The 18001-nt window shown below is 52.4% G+C and overlaps 3 protein-coding genes across 8 annotated transcripts; 1 reads left to right on the plus strand and 2 right to left on the minus strand.

The window, feature by feature from the left end:
• The first annotated feature begins 42 nt into the window (after positions 1-42).
• On the plus strand, positions 43-1892 carry LOC105465385 (ring finger protein 181). The gene is made up of 5 exons (XM_011713820.2): positions 43-218; positions 835-965; positions 1139-1248; positions 1421-1495; positions 1756-1892. Exons 1-5 carry the CDS (start codon positions 133-135, stop codon positions 1813-1815), a joined length of 462 nt encoding a protein of 153 aa, XP_011712122.2. The 5' UTR covers positions 43-132; the 3' UTR covers positions 1816-1892.
• Positions 1893-2857: 965 nt separating this feature from the next.
• LOC105465390 (transmembrane protein 150A) lies at positions 2858-7449 on the minus strand. Of its 6 annotated transcripts, none has more exons than XM_011713833.3 (8): positions 7313-7449; positions 6199-6379; positions 5747-5794; positions 5336-5422; positions 4665-4732; positions 4220-4347; positions 3838-4015; positions 2858-3630 (listed from the first exon to the last, which is right to left on the minus strand). In XM_011713833.3, the coding sequence occupies exons 2-8, from the start codon at positions 6261-6263 to the stop codon at positions 3389-3391; spliced, it is 816 nt and encodes a 271-aa protein (XP_011712135.1). In that variant the 5' UTR covers positions 6264-6379; positions 7313-7449; the 3' UTR covers positions 2858-3388. The 6 variants fall into 6 exon arrangements, with proteins under 6 accessions (XP_011712135.1, XP_011712133.1, XP_011712134.1 ...); XM_011713831.3 differs by lacking the exon at positions 7313-7449 and adding an exon at positions 6917-7046; XM_011713832.3 differs by lacking the exon at positions 7313-7449 and adding an exon at positions 6611-6733.
• A 4792-nt stretch (positions 7450-12241) lies between these two features.
• On the minus strand, positions 12242-15977 carry C13H2orf68 (chromosome 13 C2orf68 homolog). Its single transcript, XM_011713830.3, has 4 exons — positions 15787-15977; positions 15583-15698; positions 13372-13523; positions 12242-13004 (listed from the first exon to the last, which is right to left on the minus strand). The coding sequence occupies exons 1-4, from the start codon at positions 15891-15893 to the stop codon at positions 12882-12884; spliced, it is 498 nt and encodes a 165-aa protein (XP_011712132.2). The 5' UTR covers positions 15894-15977; the 3' UTR covers positions 12242-12881.
• Between the last annotated feature and the right edge of the window lie 2024 nt (positions 15978-18001).

The following is an 18001-nucleotide window of genomic DNA, read 5'->3' on the forward strand; positions in this document are numbered from 1 at the left end:
TTAACGAGCCACTATGCCCGTCCCTCGGATACTCTGATTGGCCAGCCTCTCTCAGCTCCTCAGTTTATTGGGCAGCGCCGCTAGACCACTATCGAGCCGGGTGCGAGGGCTGTGTCAGGAGGTTGGCCAGCCATGGCGTCCTATTTCGATGAACACGACTGCGAGCCGTCTGACCCCGAGCAGGAGACGCGAACCAACATGCTGCTGGAGCTCGCAAGGTGAGTGCGCGGGGCTTGGGGATGGGGTCCAGCCCGCAAGTTTCTGGGCTGGGGCTGGCTGGAGAAGACGGATTACCAGGGGCAGTGGATTCTGGGGAGGACAGATGAGTAATCTGGAGTTAGTCCGGGCGGCGAGACTGAGGGGTGTGGGAATGAGCATCTCGATAATTTGGGCCGTCCGTTGGGCTGGCCTGGGCAAGGGGATTGCGGGAAAGATTGGAGCTGGAGAGTGGTGGGCGTGGGAGCGGAAGTTGAGGCATGGGGGCGGGGTTGGGGCCGTGTGCTGTGAGTGGGTATATTCATCAGGAATAGTAGGTACTGCTGACTTGGAATCTGGCTCTACCAGGTTATTCAGCGTGGCCTGAGTAACTTCTCTGAGCCTGTTGCCTCATTTGTAAAATGGGAATAAACACTTTACGTGCTGGAGCGGTCTGATAGCAGCTGTAAACTTTCCCATAGTGCTTTTTATCTAGTGAGCATCTACTAACTACTAAGGGTAGCTATTATTCCTACTAGCTGGGCAGGGTGTTTATTAATGTCCAGTGGATTATGGGGGTCAAAGAAAAAGCATAGTTTTCCTTTGTTCTGACTTTACATTTGTACCTGACTTCCCCAGGTCACTTTTCAATAGGATGGACTTTGAAGACTTGGGGTTGGTAGTAGATTGGGACCACCACCTGCCTCCACCAGCTGCCAAGAATGTGGTTGAGAACCTCCCCAGGACAGTCATCAGAGGCTCTCAGGCTGGTGAGGACACTAATTCTTTCTGCTATTTGGGCCAGACCCACCCCTTCCCCAAGCCAGACTGTGGTCTGGGTCCTTCAGTTTTCCAGGTCAGGTGGGGGCAAGTATCCTTCAGGAGTGGGAGCTTGGGAGGCACAGCCTGTAGCAGCTCTCCTGACCAGCGCTCCTTCCTAAAGAGCTCAAGTGCCCCGTGTGTCTTTTGGAATTTGAGGAGGAGGAGACTGCCATTGAGATGCCTTGCCATCACCTTTTCCATTCCAGCTGCATTCTGCCCTGGCTAAGCAAGGTACTGCTTCTCTTCTTCCAGCTCTCACCCTGCCCTGGGCCCAGTACTCAAGCTGCTTTCTGTTCATGGACTGCTGGGGGACTGAAGAAGAGTGGCAGTTGGGAACAGGGGAGGGTGGTTATCAGCTTATGAAGATCAGACCAAGGCTAGAACACTGCTCTACTTTTCTCAGACAAATTCCTGTCCCTTGTGCCGCCATGAGCTGCCCACTGATGACGACACTTATGAGGAGCACAGACGAGATAAGGTAGGGGCTGATGGTTAAGTGGAGGGGTCGTAATGGACTCCCCCTCAGTCCTGTCCCCCCGCTGCCATCACTTCCCACCTCAGCAGGACTGGGTAGGCCTCAGAATCCCTGGCTCCGGCTGCCTTGTTAGTGACTTTGATTTGTGGTAAGAGCCTCAGCAGTGCAGATGCCAGAGAGAGTCAGCCCCATGATAGCTTCCCATCCCCTCACCCATAGGCCTTCAGTTTGGGCCCCTGCCCAGAGTGCCTTCTTTCCTTTAGGCTCGAAAACAGCAGCAGCAACACCGACTGGAGAACCTCCATGGAGCCATGTACACGTGAGGAGGCTGGGGCTGGGTGCTGGCCCTCTGCGTCTTCCTTACTAACCTTGAATCCTCATTAAAGGTTTCTTTACCCACCCTGAGGCTGTATTGATCACAGACCTGGCCAGGGGCTCTGCATCCTCCATCAGGTCTCTACTTCTGTTGGGGAAGGTGATCCTAAACCACAGAAAGCACCAGGCTGTGGTTTTCCTCCCTGCTGGCCCATCTGGACTCATGGCAGTGGTAAAGAACTGGATTACTGCATCAGCCAGGGCTTGGGCCTATGTGTTCATGGTTGGAAGGCAAAATGTGTCAGGGTCTGGTACCCAATTAATTACTTAAAGCTGATAAACTAGGCTGGGTGCAGTGGCTCACGCATATAATCTCAGCAGTTTGGGAGGCCAAGGCAGGCGGATCACGAGGTCAGGAGTTCAAGACCATCCTGGCTAACATGGTGAAACCCTGTTTCTACTAAAAATACAAAAATTAGTTGGGCGTGGTGGCACACACCTGTAATCCCAGCTACCTGGGAGGCTGAGGCAGGATAATTGCTTGAACCTGGGAGGCAGAGGGTGCAGTGAGCTGAGATCATGCCATTGCACTCCAGCCTGAGCAATAAGAGCAAAACTGTCTCTCAAAAAAAAAAAAAAAAAAAAAAGCTGATAAACTAGCCTGCACCCTCCTCCTACTGCAATGTCTAGTTAACTTTGTAATCCCAGAGGTTTTCTTTCTCTCCACTGAGAAAGCCACGTTTAATATTTTAAAGTTGCTCTCTGTACCACCCCCACCTTCCCCCCATGCCTCCTAAGGAATCAAAGTTCAAAGCAGACTCTGAGTGGGGGATGGGTGAGATGATCAGACCAAGGCAGTTCTTTAGATTGCTTAGAGGCCCAGAAGGGTTTCAAGCCCTTTGAAGGGGTATTTGGATGGCACCTGGCATCCTTTGTTTCTGGCAACAGAGTGCACTCAGCACTCTCCTGGGGGCAAGGGCTTGCCCTCCTTGGCTTATGGAAAGCCATACCAGATCAGGCCCCCCGACTCTCCAGAACAGACTACAAACATGCAAATTAGAATCCTTTTAATATAAAAAAAAAAGTACTAAAATACCCACGTGGTTCTGCTGTGTTATTTGCCCTAACGGAAGTGAGGGGCAGAGTGAAGAATCCCAGTGCAGCTCAGTGGGCCCAGAAATGGGCCTTTCCGTAGGCTAAGGCGTGCCCACTCCACCTCCACCAGACTTCTATCCCCTCTGCTGTTCCCAGCCCCCAATTCCTGCAGCAGGAAACCCCAGTGGTCTGGCTTTGGCACTGGGAGTAGAAGGCACCTGAAGGGCTGGCTGGGTGAGTGAGGACAGGTGACCTTTAAAAACAAAACAACACTGTGGGGTGGGGAAGCAGGTCATGCAGCTATGGCAGCTGGCAGGGCCCACTCCTCTATGGCACAGGTGGACATGGGATGGCCACTTCTCCAGAAGTGACGAAGCCCGTATCCCAACAGAATACTTTCTCAAAATTGTTTTTGGTACAAAATAAATGCAAAGAAGATATGGGGTGGGGTGCTGCAGAGGCCGGGCCAGCCACCCTCCCCAGACCTTAGATCATAGCGATGCTCTCGGGGGCACAGTTGAGGTGGGTGGAGGTGCTGCTGCTCCCGGAGGACTTGCAGGCCCGGCCAGGGGTAGGCTGCAATGCAGCCACCAGTGTGTCTGAGGAGACTGCCCCAAACTCATAGCTGAAGGTGCCATAGAAAATGAGGATATCGATGACACACACCCACTCACACAGGGCTGCCCCATGTTGCAGCTGAGAACTCTCATGGACAAAGAAGACTCCACCTGAAATGGGGCTAAGGAAATGTTCAGTAGGACGTATGGAAACCTGGCAACACCCCTTCTGCAGTCTCAGGCCTCACCTCTCCAAAGGGAGAGGTGTTAGGCCTCTCCCCCACATGGCAGTGTTAGGCCGCCATCCCCCATCCTCTTGGGAGGGAGAAAGGTTGAGCTAGAGGATGAGTTCCCGGCTGCCCCATCCTGAAAGGATACTGAGGACCAGGGTGATAAAGGCGATGACAGCCAGCACACTTCGCAGATAGGCCACAGCCAGGTCCAGTGGGGCGGTGGCCCCTTGGTAGGAGAGAGCACAGTGCAGGCAGACAAAGAGCAGCCCCGCAGGGAAGGCCACACCAGCTCCAACGTAGTGCAGAGACCTGGCATGATCCACCTGGGCCCAGAGAAGGGCCAGTTGGTGATGTGGCCATTGGCCCCGCCCCTCCACCCCTCCTTCAGTGAATCTCCTCTCTCCCTCTTCCTTCCTCCCCCTCCTTTCTCATTCCCTCCTTCCAGCCCCAACCTTGAGGTGCCACCCTACAGGCAGCCAGGTCTTGTTAGGTAAAGTTCAAGGTTTGCGGGGGAGAAGGGGAAGCACCTGAAAGTTGCCAACCACCAAGAGGCCCGCGGCGTTGGTGCAGCCTGAGATGAGCGCTGTGGTGTTAACCCAAGAGTGCCTACTCTGCTCCAGGAGCTGCCCGTAGCGCAGGAGGCAGATCAGGGCCACTGGGGGAGGAGAGCACAGTTGAGGCCTTCCTCCAGCCTTGGCCCTGCCCAGTGAGCCTGTCAGCTTCCTCCAGACCCTGTGGTGCTCCTGCCCCTCAGAATGGACAGGCGGGTGGTGAACTAGGTTTCCTTAGGCTCCAGCCAGCAGGGTGGCTGTGTGGGAGTTAGCTTTTGGCCTTCAAGGAAGGGGAGAGACGTTGCTTCTATTGCCTCAGCCTTTGGTGGGGAGGGCTGCACAGAGGAAGGGCTTCCTGGGCCTTTCTGTGTTGGGGGCACTGGGCTGGGCAGGCAGGGTCAGGGCTAAGGGTACAACTCACCCATGAAAGCACCCATGTTGCCAATGAGGCTGAAGAGGCAGCTTTCTGGGGGATAGGAGCCGCACTTGCTGCGAGGAGGGGGAAGGACAAAGTAAGAGGGCGGCAGGAGGCCCAGGGGGCCCCCATTCTGGCTCACTGGCTCTCCCCTCGTTTACCTGCACCTGCTCCTTAGCAGGCAGGCCACTGATTTATGTGAAAAGCCAGGGTCCCTCATGAACAACTGGTTCCAGGCTGGGCCCCCAAAGCAGAGCTCGTGTGTGAGAGAGAAGGGAGTGCCCAGGAGTGTTCAGGCAACCCTGACACTCTTTGCTGAGCCCTGCAGCTGGTTTGGCTATCCTTGAGCCAGAACACGGGCTGGGCAATCTGAGGGCTCGAGCTTAAATCCAGGTGGCTCCACTTATTAGCTGTGTAACCTGGATGAGTAAGACTGAGCCTGTTTTCTCACCTATAAAATGGTGAAAACCAGAGCTGCCTCACTCCTGGGAAGATGAAAAGAGACAATGCATATAAAGCGCTCAGCAGAGTGCCTGCCCCATAGTAACTGGCAAGTAGTGTTGTTATGAAGTGGCTCTTAGGATACTTATTATTCCTGAGACCCAAGGACAGCTCTTTGCTTGAGGGTCTGTCTGGGAGGACCTCGGATCTCCCCCTGCCCAATATCTAGGCCTTACCTGATGAGGGGGACATTGTCCAGGGTGCAGCAGGTCTTGGGGCCCCCTTGCTCAGCAGGGTCAGGAGGGCAGGACTCGTTGTAGGACCTGGCAGGCAGGACAGGGAGTAGACTGGGGGAAGGGACTGCCCCCAGTCCCTTGGCCTATAGCCTCAGGCCTCAAAGAGGACTCTCTCCCAGACCTCCCCCACAGGGACAGAAGATCACACTCCCCAGTGCTGGCCTGAAGCAGTAACCAGAGGGGCAAAGGGATGGTGGGAGGTGCGTAGGCATGAAGTCATGCCTGGGGACCAATTTCAGAGAAGAGCAGTGAGGCTCTGGGTTGCAGTCTGGCTCGTGGCACCCTCGGGCCCAAGAGGGGACAGAGATGAAGGAAACTTTAGAGCGAGGCTGTCTGCAGAGTCCTTCATACCAGTTCTCCACGGGACATACATGGTGGTTCATCACAGCCATGGCATACCTGTGGGAACAGAACTGTCACCCTGGCCAGCCTTCCTGAGCTCCCCATCAACCCACCCCACGACCCTTCTCTTCAACCTTGATTTCTGGCCTCATTCAGCCTCATTATTGTTCCTGGGGACTCAAGTTGGGGTCCCTGAGGCTTGATGCCATACCAGCACCTGCAGCATGTCCCCCAGCTAGAGGCCCCCTGGAGATTGCCCTGGCTAGAAGTATATTTGTCAGGGCCACCCTGCTGGACAGCAGTTTTGCCAGCTTGTCCCAAGGGGCTGTGTGCCCAGGCACCAGGCCAGGCTTTTGAGACGGCCAGAGTGACCCTGGGTACCACCCTGAAGCCTACAACAGGACAAGGGACTTTGTGTGCATCATCAAGCTCCTGTTGCCCCCGCACCCCACTTTACTCACACAGTCCATATGCCAGTAATGGAGAACGCTGACAGGCTGACAGGCAGGAGGATCCAGGCGGTCATGAGGGAGGGGAGCCAGGGTGGTGGTGGTGTGGGGGGGAGGACAAGAGGTAGATGGGGAAGTGGGGGCGGACCAGCTACCTTGAGATGTTTCTGCCACAACCATCAGCTGCCCTGGCCTGGTGGAGAGAGAGCAAAGTCCAGGAGTGGGTAACTGGCCGGGAAGGGGGAGGGGAAGGGGGTCAACACCTTATCCAGGGCTCCCGTTGGGTCTCTGAGCGTCCAAAGTTTGGGCTGAGCCCAAGGCATAACGTGGACACCCTCTGGCATTGGGGGCCTCCGCGGTCAACCCAAATGCCACCGGCGTGCTGAGAGACGCAGGCGGACCGTAACATCTGGAAGGGAGTTACCCTCCTTCTGAGGGACCAGGGCTGGGAGACGGGCTGGACAACCGAAGAGGCCACGCCAAGGAGAGGCTGGGTGCTGGCCCAGTGGAGCGGTGGCGAGTCAGCGGCGCGCAGGCAACCACCTGACCATCGGCGCCCTGGGCGAGGGGCAGGTTCACGCGAAAGCCCGGCCCGGCCCCCGCTCGCCTGGGCGCGGGGACCCCGACTGGGGCCGGAGCCTGCGGCCAGCTACTCCCCCGGACCCGGGACGCCAGACTCCCCAGGTGATTCCTGGAAGCCCGGAGGAAGGCAAAGGAGCCCACTACGCACCTCCCCGGAACGCCCCGCCGCCGCCGCACCCTGCTCGGCCCCCTCGTGGCGCCGACTCTAGCTGCGGCCCTCGGAGCAGCCCTGAAAGGTTTAAAGGGCCGAGCGGCCCCGCCCCTGGCGGCCCCAGGCCTCGCCGCGCCGCCCGCCGGGACGTGGAGTCCGCGCAGCCCCGGCCTCGGCGCCCGCGCCCTGCCCAAGACTACAACTCCCGAGCCCCCGCGCCCATGTCACGGGGGAAACGTGGGCGGTGTCCCAACTTCGGAGGATCTGGGCGCGGAGGGCTGTGGCGTTAAGACCGCTCTAAAACCGAGATGCCTAGAGGTTTGGTTTAACCGGTTCCTGCGGGGGAAGCGCCAGCAATTGGGGACCTCGGGGCAGCCTGCATTCCAGCTCTACCTGGGATTGTCGCCGTGCACCTGGCTGGAGGAGCGTCTCTCCGCCGCTGCGCATAGTTTGCAGCCTGCACCGGCCAACGGTGAGTCCTCTAGGAAGCTTTCTCAACTCGGCGCCCCATGCCTGCCTCTAGCCAGGGCTGCGGCGGGTCCAGAGAAGCAGACACAAAGCCTTGGCTGTTTCTTAAGAAATCCAAGCGCCTGGGATTTGGCTTATGGTTCCTGTGGCTCAGCAAACTCCGGAGGAGGGCTGCTTTCATTAGATACTTTTTGCTTTCCTGCGTGCAAGTACACAGCGTACTAGCCAGAAATCAGTGCCCAAGACGTGTTTCCCGACTGATCAACACGTATTTGAAATAAGGCGGCAGAGACCAGAGGACATCCACACATGTAGGTGTCAGTGTAGAGTAGGTAAGGATTAACATGGCCAGTGTTGGTAAGCAAAGAGGGGAAGGTGAGAGACCCGGAGGATTCTGGGAAAAGGAAACAGGATAGTGTGGGAAAAATTACTGACCAGCTTCACCAAAAACTTACAGGCTATGAGTGCATTCCTGGATGTTTCTTAAATTATTGCAAGGGTGGAAATACTTTCACATATCAGAATTGTACCTGGCATTCTGTCTCGAAGGCGGTCCCAGCATCTGTTGGAGCCCTTGTGAGATGACACTTGGGCAGATCATCACCTGAATGGTGCACGGGCTCAGGCTGCCAGGTGTGGGGAGCTGAAGTTTGGCAACACTGATGAGGCAAAAGCTATGTGCAACAACAGGACCCTGTGCTTTAGAAAGGTAGAGCAGAATAAACCGCACAATGACTTGAAGAGGGATAAACCTTCTTGGACCCAGTGGAGAGTAGAAATGAAAGCAGAAAACCTGTTGGAGAGCCCTTTTTCTTTTGAGACGGAGTTTCACTTGTTGCCCAGGCTGGAATGCAATGGCGCAATCTCGGCTCACTGCTACCTCTGCCTCCTGGGTTCAAGTGAGTCCTGTGCCTCAGCCTCCAGAGTAGCTGGGATTACAGGTGCCTGCCACCACGCCTGGCTAATAGTTTTGTATTTTTAGTAGAGATGGGGTTTCACCATGTTGGCCAGGCTGGTCTCGAACTCTTGACCTCAGGTGATCTGCTCGCTTGGACTCTCAAAGTGCTGGGATTACAGATGTGAACAACCGTGCCCAGCAGGAGAGCCCTTTCCTTAATCACATCAGGACAAGTAGTTAAAACAGGGCTAAGAAGTATGGCTGTGTAGTGATCACTGTACAAGCACACCTGGCTGAATGAACCAGTGGGGGATAAAATCCAGGCCACCTGCCGCTGGCTATGCTTTGTGCCTCAGGACCAAGGTGTGCTTCCTTGCTAATTGACAGGAACCATCTTCCTGCCCAACTGCATTCCCATTGACTAGGCACCTTATCTGCCCAATGGGGCTGTGAACCCTAATTGGAAGCTTTGCAATTCTTAACACTGTATCTTCTTGAGCTGGGTTTGAGTCCCTATCCAATCAAGATGAAGTCCTGAGAGGACTATTCAAGTTCTAACATGATGTGGGGGCAAGGCATAGTACTCCAGATCCGGGACATGAGGCAGCTTTTGGCTTAATATGACAATCTAATAGTTCCTAAAATAGAATTATCCCAGGATAGAGCTCCGTATGACAGAAGGGCTCTTCATAGGTAGTTGGTAGGGGGAATTGTGTATCATGTACGAAGTAGGACCAGATGTCTTTAAAAAGGCCTTCCAACTCTAATGCTACATGAGTCTGTCTAGTTGTTATGTTCCAACAAGGACAGCTCTTAAAATAGTGTGGCAAAGCAAGAGATGAGATTTCCAGTGCTGACTTGGTGGTGGAATGACTTTAGGGCAGGTATTTAACCTCCACTTCCCTGTGTACACAAGTGATTTCACAACTCTTGGCAAAAACAGTGCTGAAAAAATAGTAAGTTTATTTGTTGAAAAAAATACTGCATTTGAAAAGTACCTTCCTTCTGGGATTTTCAAATAATTTGCACTACATTTTATTCATCTACACATTGGAAATGAGTAAACTGGTGAACATATAGCTTTTTATACATTTAACACAACCAGTGCAAATTCTCCTGGCTCTGAGAAGGCAGACAAGCCCTTTACTCAGAAGGTCTTCAATTCTAGCATACTCCAACTCCTAGGGAAATTGCGGGTGGGTGCCTATGGCTGTATGACCATCTGATTCCTCATGGACAGGACAAGAATTCAGCAAGGGAGCTTAAAATATTTTAATTGTCAACATTCCATGGTGACTCTCCCCAAAAATCTAGTAGTAGGAAAGTAATCTGTACTTATTCCTCTTTGTGCACACAAAGGCTTCATTTAAATTTGTGAGCCTGCTGGGGATCCATTACCTAGCCATTCAGAGATCCTGTCAAATGCACAGCAGATTGGATACTCCCCATCCCAAAGTTCCTCTCACCTGGATGGGGCCAATCTCTAGTTGACAGTGACCCTCAGAGTGCATCATGGAGATGGAATGTCCCTTCCAGAGAGACTTTTACACAGGGAAAAGCATTTGTTGGCTGGGCTCCAACTCTCATTTGGTACAAAAAGCTTTACATTCTTTTCCCGTCTTACATTCTTCAAAGACTTCCGTGCTTGCCAGCTGGATACAACTCAAGCTCTAGTGTTTACTCTTGCACAGCCCAAAACCCTTGCAAACCCAGCTTCCTTCTATCAGTGACATCACACATTGTGGCCCAGGAACCACAAAACCTAAAATACAGGCTTAAATTCAGTGAATGAAGAACATTCCATATTGAATGGGCATGAGATACGCCTATCAGATTGTGTGGTTTTTTTTTTTTTTTTAAAGACAGCCAATTACATTGTATCTAGTCAAAGGAGCGGATTCTAAAGCAGCCTGCTGGGAAGTTCCACTTAGTCTCATCGGACACTGTTCTTTGGGACATCTGTGGGAAATGTTCTGGAACTTGTTCCTTCATGGGAAACACCAATTTTTGAAAGAAGTAGATATCTGGAGGCAGGTCTGGTGAATAAGCTGGATAGTACTGCCTTGGACTCCAGCTGAGGGGTGGCAGTAAGCAATGAGGATGGGCTATAAGGCTGTTAACTGGCTAAGGGCCATCCTTGGGCAGGCATTTCAGACACACCTGGAGAAAGGGCAGTAGCATCTCCGATAGGCCAGCTCTGAAGGAAGCTTAGTGCTTAATACAGTCACACTGCATAAATTAGCTTACAGTGCTCTCTTGGGTGGAAAATATTAATAGTGTATATGCACTTGATAAGCAAAATTCCTCAAGAAAAAAAAGTTTAATAGCAAGGAATTTCCATCAGTCCCCTACGTGAGAGGGGTCTTTGTGAGGATTACCACAACAAACACTTAAAAGGATACAATAGGTATTTATTAAATGCTGCCTTGCCTTTTACCTCTTCCTTTTTTTTTTTTTTTTTTTTTTTTTTGAGACGGAGTCTCGCTTTGCTGCCCAGGCTGAAGCGCAGTGGTGTGATCTCGGCTCACTGCAACCTCCGCCTTCCAGGTTCAGGCGATTCTCTTGCCTCGGCCTCCCGAGTAGCTGGGATGGACTATAGGCACATGTCACCATGCCTGGCTAATTTTTTGTACTTTTAGTAGAGACAGGGTTTCTCTGTGTTAGCCAGGATGGTCTGGATCTCCTGATTTCATGATCCGCCCACCTCGGCCTCCCTACCTCTTCCTTTACTTAACAAGAATGGGGTCTAAATTTTCAGGTGCCAAATCCCCAAACTGCTCTTCTAGCCTTCTGAATTGTGTAATAAAACCAGGAAACAGGTGATCCAGCTGAGCAGACCTCAAAAGTATTTCCAGACTAAAAAGCCAAAGACTTCCAGTGAAATCCTATGTTCTAAGTCATCAGATCAGTTTAAGGACTGGAAGACTAGAATGACTGACTGGTTCTCTGACCAGGAAGAACAGGGTGGACTTTGGGAGAGCCTCCTTGACCCAGGAGACTTTGGAGGGTAGTTAACATTAGAAGTCAAAAGGCACTTCTAGCCCAGTTGCCTAAGTAGAGGAAAAAGCCTTTCTGCTTTAAAAGGAGAACTGAGCCCAGGATTGGCAAGTTTAAGGCACTTAACCTTGACCAGTTCTGTAGGTCTGGAGCATTCTGGTCCCTGGCTGCTTTCACTACCAGGCCCTTCTCACTTATCCACCTGACTTACTGCCCCAGCATTCCTTTGGCATTGCGAGCTGTGACTTGCCACATTTTAATGACATGATTGAAGTAGCTACCTTGCAGGATAGATTTTCTGGGGTATAGGGAACAAACCAACAGTGCCATCAGGTGTCTTAACACCCGGATGTGGAGAAACCCCTGGAGCAAGGGGCTATGGTTTCAGGAAATCTCAGTTCTCAAAGGCTTAAAGCCACATTTCAGGGCACTGAGGTTAGGCTGATATGCTGGAAAACAAGTGCCTTGGAACTTCCGTACTGGAGAGGGAGGATGTCTTGTGGAATTCAGACGTAAGCCTAACCCTGCATTAGAAAAAATGTTCACCGGATGAGAGCAGTGGTATTCCTCGGGATCTTTATGCTAAGGATCTGAGTTATATACTCCTGGGAGGTAGGAAAGAAGGTCTCATTTCATTCCCTCTGGCGTGTTGTCAATCAGGCAATTATTGCTAATATTGACTTTCCCTTTGTAGGTATGTTCAGAACTGTTAAGTCACAACTTGAGAGTGAGTTCCCACTTGTTTTGATAATTCCCTTTTAGTCTGAGCAGAGGACAGTCTGTTCACAGCTAGGAATGAAGCTGAAAGTTGGAATTCTGTAGCCCTGGCCAAGGCAGGTTTTGCTGTAAGAAATCTTTGCAGTTTAGCACCAACATCTTCCTGGGTTTGCTATCTAGACAGTGCAAAGCAGTGGAACATGCGAGAAACGAAAAAGCCATGGAAAGGGAGGGAGACATGCTTGCAAATAGGCCTCAAAAATGGAGGTCTCCCACTTTATTGGTATCAGAATTACTTGCAGAGTTTTTTAGAAGGATAGATCCCTAGACCTCCCCACCTCCAAAGTCCTGAGCAGCTGGAGGTACACAGTCACGTTGGAGGGGGAGAACTGATGGATTCTACCTGAGGCAAAAAGATGAGGGAAAGGAACAAAGAAAAGGGGCTGAAAAAAGGTCTATGAGTACATGGGTGGAAATGAGCAAAAGCACAGAAGAACCATAAAATAACAAACATGGTTTATGGAGCTGAGTGGAACAGCAGCAGCCAGGCATATGACCTCGGTGAGAAAGCACCATGTTAGCACAAGGCTTCATAAATTCTGGTTCTCCCTGGAGTCTCTGCTTCTAGAACACCACATTAGCCACACAAAATTCTCAAAAAAAAAAAAAATTCCAGAATATCAGGCTGGGTAAATGGGTCAACATACAAGAAAGAATGACTGCGAGGCAGGCCAGGTATAGTCCTGCAACACCCTATGGATGCAGCAGCTCTGGGGGTCTCAAGATCAGACAAACTGGTCCTGGTACCCCCACACTAAATTTCCTGGACAGAATTCTTCCGAGTGCAGTGAATCCAGCCTGGAGAGAACGCCTTCAGCATGGTCAGTGTCGGCTCTGGCGCTTTGCAATCTCCTCCTGGATACGCAACTTGAGGGCTTCTCGCATGGGTGGATCCAGAGGCGTGTGTGCCGACACCTCCTCACTCACCTTTCCTGGGTCATCGCCCTACATGGAGGAAGAGTCAGGAGGCTCAGGGCCTGGCTTCTTCCAGAAAGGTGACCTGCCCTGTCCCTAAACACTCTCACAGAACTCCGTTTAGCTCAAGGCTTTTTGCCAGCACCTGTCATTTCCCAGGTGTCCCCTGTAATAGTGACTCTCCACTGGGGGCCAAGAGCCCTCCGTGTTCCCCTACTGAGAATCACTGTGAGATGGGAGTGAGTTGTGTTCAAAAGCACTGCCCGCCAGGCCTAGGCTCACACATGGAGCAGACACTTCCCACTGGGGGTCCTGAGGAAAACAGCGCTCAGGGTCTGACAGTGATTACTACCATGGCCCAGGACCTTCAGGCTGCAGCTGCTTCCACCAGGCGTACCTGATACACGATAACTGATGTGACCTCTCCACTGTCTGCCTCGTATTCTAAGCAGAAGAGCTGATGGCCAGAAGGCTCCAGCTCAGAGCCTCCACTACTGCTGCTTTCACCGGACTCCTCATAGTCTGGGTTGAGTGGGTGGGCAGAGACATCTGGAAGGATGAACCACAGTAAGAAAGAAGAAGGGGATGCTGCTGAAGGCCCTGCCCATAGAGATGCTGCAGGAAAATATACGGTTAAGAAAGCCCCAGTCTTCTTTTTTTGAGATGAAGTCTCACTCTGTCACCCAGGCTAGAGTGCAGTGGTGCGATCCCGGCCCACTGCAATCTCCGCTCCGGGGTTCAAGCGCTTCTCTTGACTCAGCCTCCCCAGTGGCTAGGGTTACAGGCAAGTGCTGCCACGTCCAGCTAATTTTTGTATTTTTAGTAGAGATGGGGTTTCACCATGTTGGCCAGGCTGGTCTCGACCTCAGGTGATCCGCCCACCTTGGCCTCCCAAAGTGCTGGGATTACAGGCATGCGCCACTGCGCCCAGCTGCCCCAATCTTCTTATGGGTCTAGTGTAAGTGGGTTTTTTTTTTTGAGATGAGTCTTGCCCTGTCGCCCAGGCTGGAGTACAGTGGCTAAATCGCGGCTCACTGCAACCTCTGCTTCCTAGGTTCAAGCGATTCTTCTTCCTCAGCCTCCTGAGTAGCTGGGATTACAGCTGCCTGCCACCATGCCTGGCCAATGTTTGTATTTTTAGTAGAGATGGGGTTTCACCATGTTGTCCAGGCTAATTTCAAACTCCTGGCCTCAAGGGATCCGCCCACCTCGGCATCCCAAACTGCTAGGATTACAGGCATGAACCACCGTGCCCGGCCCAATGTAAGTGTTTGGTGTGCTGCCAGTCAAGAACTTATTTACCTTTGCATCCCTGCCCTGAGGCCAGCACAGTCCTGTCACACAGTAGGTACACAATGCACATTTGTCTAGCAAAAAGTACTGGAAAGCAGAAGGGTGGATAGAGCTCTGCCTGGGTTCAAATCTAGGCTTTGCCATTTACTAGCTGAGATCTTGGGCAAGTTGTTTAACCTCTCTGTGCCTATTTCCTGACTGTGAAACAGATATAAGTGTTTTTATGAGGTTGTATAAAGACTCAATGAATTGGCCGGGCGCGGTGGCTCATGTGTAATCCCAGCACTTTGGGAGGCCGAGACTGGCAGATCACGAGGTCAGGAGATCAAGACCATCCTGACTAACACGGTGAAACCCTGTCTCTACTAAAAATACAAAAATTAGCCGGGCGCGGTGGCGGGCGCCTGTAGTCCCAGCTACACGGGAGGCTGAGGCAGGAGAATGGTGTGAACCCGGGAAGCAGAGCTTGCAGTGAGTGGAGATCGCACCACCGCACTCCAGCCTGGGCGACAGAGTGAGACTCCGTCTCAAAGAAAAAAAAAAACAACAGACTCAATGAATTAATATACGTAAGATCTGAAAGCACTTTAAAGCCTAACAAAGGTAGGGTGTGGTGGCACACACCTGTAATCCCACCACTTTGGGAGGCCGATGCAGGCAGGTCATCTGAGCTCAGGAGTTCGAGATCAGCCTGGGCAACGTGAGGGAAACCCCTTCTCTACAAAAAATACCAAAATTAACTGGGTGTGGCGGCACAGGCCTGGGGTCCCAGGTACTCGGGAGGCTAAGGCTGCAGTGAGCCGAGATCGCACCATTGCACTCCAGCCTGGGCGACAGAGACCTAGTCTCAAAAATAAAATAAAAACTTAAAAAAAGAAGTAATAATGCTTAGTAAAAATTGAGTGTCATATGTTAACCAGTGTGATCTCTAGGTAGCAGGGAAGCTGGGGAAAGGCCATTTACTGGGTTCATTCCACAATTATGTGCTGGTCGCTCATCGCTGTGCCAGACTTTCTCTTTGCTAGGTAGCGGAGCACCTTACTAAAATACAGCACGAAGGGGCAAACCGGCAGATAAACGTCTTGCTGGCTCCCGGATACTCTGTGACAGCGATGCTTTACTGGGGTCTTGTGAGTCTTCCCAGTTTTGGGGGAGAATCATTCAGCAGAGATTTGGGAGCGTTGAGGTGGAGGTTCCGGGAAGAGACGAGGTGAACTGAACCTTAGGAGTAAGAAGTGGTTTTTCCCTACAGAGAAGGGGAGTGCGTTGCAGGAAGAGCGCGCGGGCTGGAGACAGGCGGGGCGGGCGGCCTCACCTCGGTGTCGCGGCAGGTACACCTGCAGGTCTGGCTTGCGGGGCCGCGTCGGCGCGGGCGTGTGCCGCCTCCTCACCTCCTTGGCCGCCTGCTTCACCTTCTTGTCATAGTCGTCCCTGCGGGGAGCCGAGCGGGAGTCAGGGACTGTCGGGCCAGGCCAGGCCAGGCCAGGAGTGGCGGCGACAGCGCAGGGCGGGGCGGTACCGAGCGATCTGGTTCCGTCGGATATGGTGCACGAAGCCGTGGTTCATGTCCAGCCGCCCGCCAGGCTTGCAGCAGTGCCCCGGCCGGGGATGCGGCCCCGCCTCCATCCGGAGCCGGGGGGCGCAGAGTCGCCGCCGCCTCGACCGCCCCAACAACAGCCACCAGCCCACACAGGCCCGCGCCGCCCCTCGCTCAGCTTCCGGCCCCGCATCCTGACTTCCGGTCTGGGAGGCCCTGCCTGGCCAAGCGATGCGGCGCGCGGAGTTTTCGGGTCTAGTCGGGTCGAGTGGAGTAGAGTATGCTTGACTTCCACCGCCCGAACCTCTAGAGGGCTTTTGGTTTTGCTTCGTTTTTGTTTTTTCGTAACACATCAATAGGAAGCAAGGACTTCAGCTTACAGCTGATAGCAGAACATTCAGCAAAATGCAAATCATCTATTAACACAACTCGATGCTTACGGCGGTGCCTTCCCGACTTTCTTTCTGGTAATAGGATACTGTGCAATCCATCACCATCTGCGTGACTTTGGCTTACCATGTAACCCTACTACGCCTCAGTTTCCTCATTAGTAAATGGGAACACCTAGAGCACCTACCGCAAACAGATTGTGAGGCCTTGAAATGCTCAGGCAGGGCACACAGTGGCGCCCAGGCTGCAGGCTCCGCGAAGGCTCTCCTGGCCTGGCTTGCCTCGTACCCTCGGCGCCAACGGCTTAACTGTCCCCGCGGGATGACCCAGGGTTTTTGAGGGACCTACGGGTGTATTATTTTCTTGTTTACTTCTTTTTCTTTTTCTTTTTTTTTTTTTGAGAAGGAGTCTTCACTCTGTTGCTCAGGCTGGAGTGCATTGGCGCGATCTCAGCCCACTGCAACCTCCGCCTCCCGGATTCAAGCGATTCTCCTGCCTCAGCCTCCGGAGTAGCACGTGCCTCCAGGCCCGGCTAATTTTTGTATTTTTAGTAGAGATGAGGTTTCACCATGTTGGCCAGGCTGGTCTCGAACTCCGGACCTCAGGTGATCCGCCTGCCTCGGCCTCCCAAAGTGTTGGAATTGCAGGCATGAGCCACTGCGCCCAGCCCTTTTTTTTTTTCTATTTTTTTCTGACCACTGGGTTCATGTCACAGCGTGTAAAATTCTCAAGTCCTTTTACAAAAGTCAAAATCAGGAATTCATGATTAGGACAGGGACAAACGGCTGGGTGTGGTGGCTCATGCCTGTAATTCCAAAACTTTGGGATGCCAAAGTGGGAGTATCGCTGGAGCCAGAAATTTGAGACCAGCCTGGGCAATACAGTGAGACATCCTCTCTACGAGAAAAAAAATACATTTAAAAAGAAAGAAAGAAAGAGCCGGGTGCGGTGGCTCACGCCTGTAATCCCAGCACTTTCAGAGGCCCAGGCGGTCGGATCACGAGGTCAGGAGTTTGAGACTAGCCTGGCCAACATGACGAAACCCCGTCTCTACTAAAAATACAAAAAATTCGCTGGGCTTGATGGCCAGCGCCTGTAATCCCAACTACTTGGGAGGCTGAGGCAGGAGAATCGCTTAAACCTGGGAGGCGGAGGTTGCAGTGAGCTGAGATCGAGCCACTGCAGTCCAACCTCCATCTCAAACACACAGACACACAGACACACAGACACACAGACACACAGACACACACACACACACACACACACACACACACACCAAAAAACAGGGACCAATGGTGGTCCAGTCACATGATGGAGTGTTACTGAGCAATCCAAGGGAAGCTCTGTAGCTCACCAACATAGATGGATCATAAAGTAAATATGCCCAGTGAAAGAGGCCAGGGACTCTGTATGATTCCATTTATATAAGACTCTAAGAAGTGCAAACTAATCTATAGTGACTGAGAGATCAGTTGATTTTTGTGGGGGTTCTCTGGGAGGAAGAGGTTATCTTTGGGGCTGGGTAGATTCTTTAAAAAAAATTTTTTTTTTTTTTGAGGCAGGATCTCTGTCGCATAGGTTGGATTGTAGTGCGCAATCACTACTCCTCTCAAGCCCAAATAATCCTCCTGCCTCAGCCTCCTGAATAGCACACCACCATGCCCAGCTAATTTTAAATTTTTTTTGTGGAGATGTGGTCTCTCTATGTTGCCAAGGCTAGTCTTGAACTCCTGACCTCAAGTGATCCTCCTGCCTCAGGCCTCCCAAAGTGCTGGGATTATAGGTGTGAGCCACCATGCTGGGCCCA

This window comes from Macaca nemestrina, chromosome 13 (genome assembly GCF_043159975.1).
Source record: "Macaca nemestrina isolate mMacNem1 chromosome 13, mMacNem.hap1, whole genome shotgun sequence".
Classification (NCBI taxonomy): Eukaryota; Metazoa; Chordata; class Mammalia; order Primates; family Cercopithecidae; genus Macaca; species Macaca nemestrina.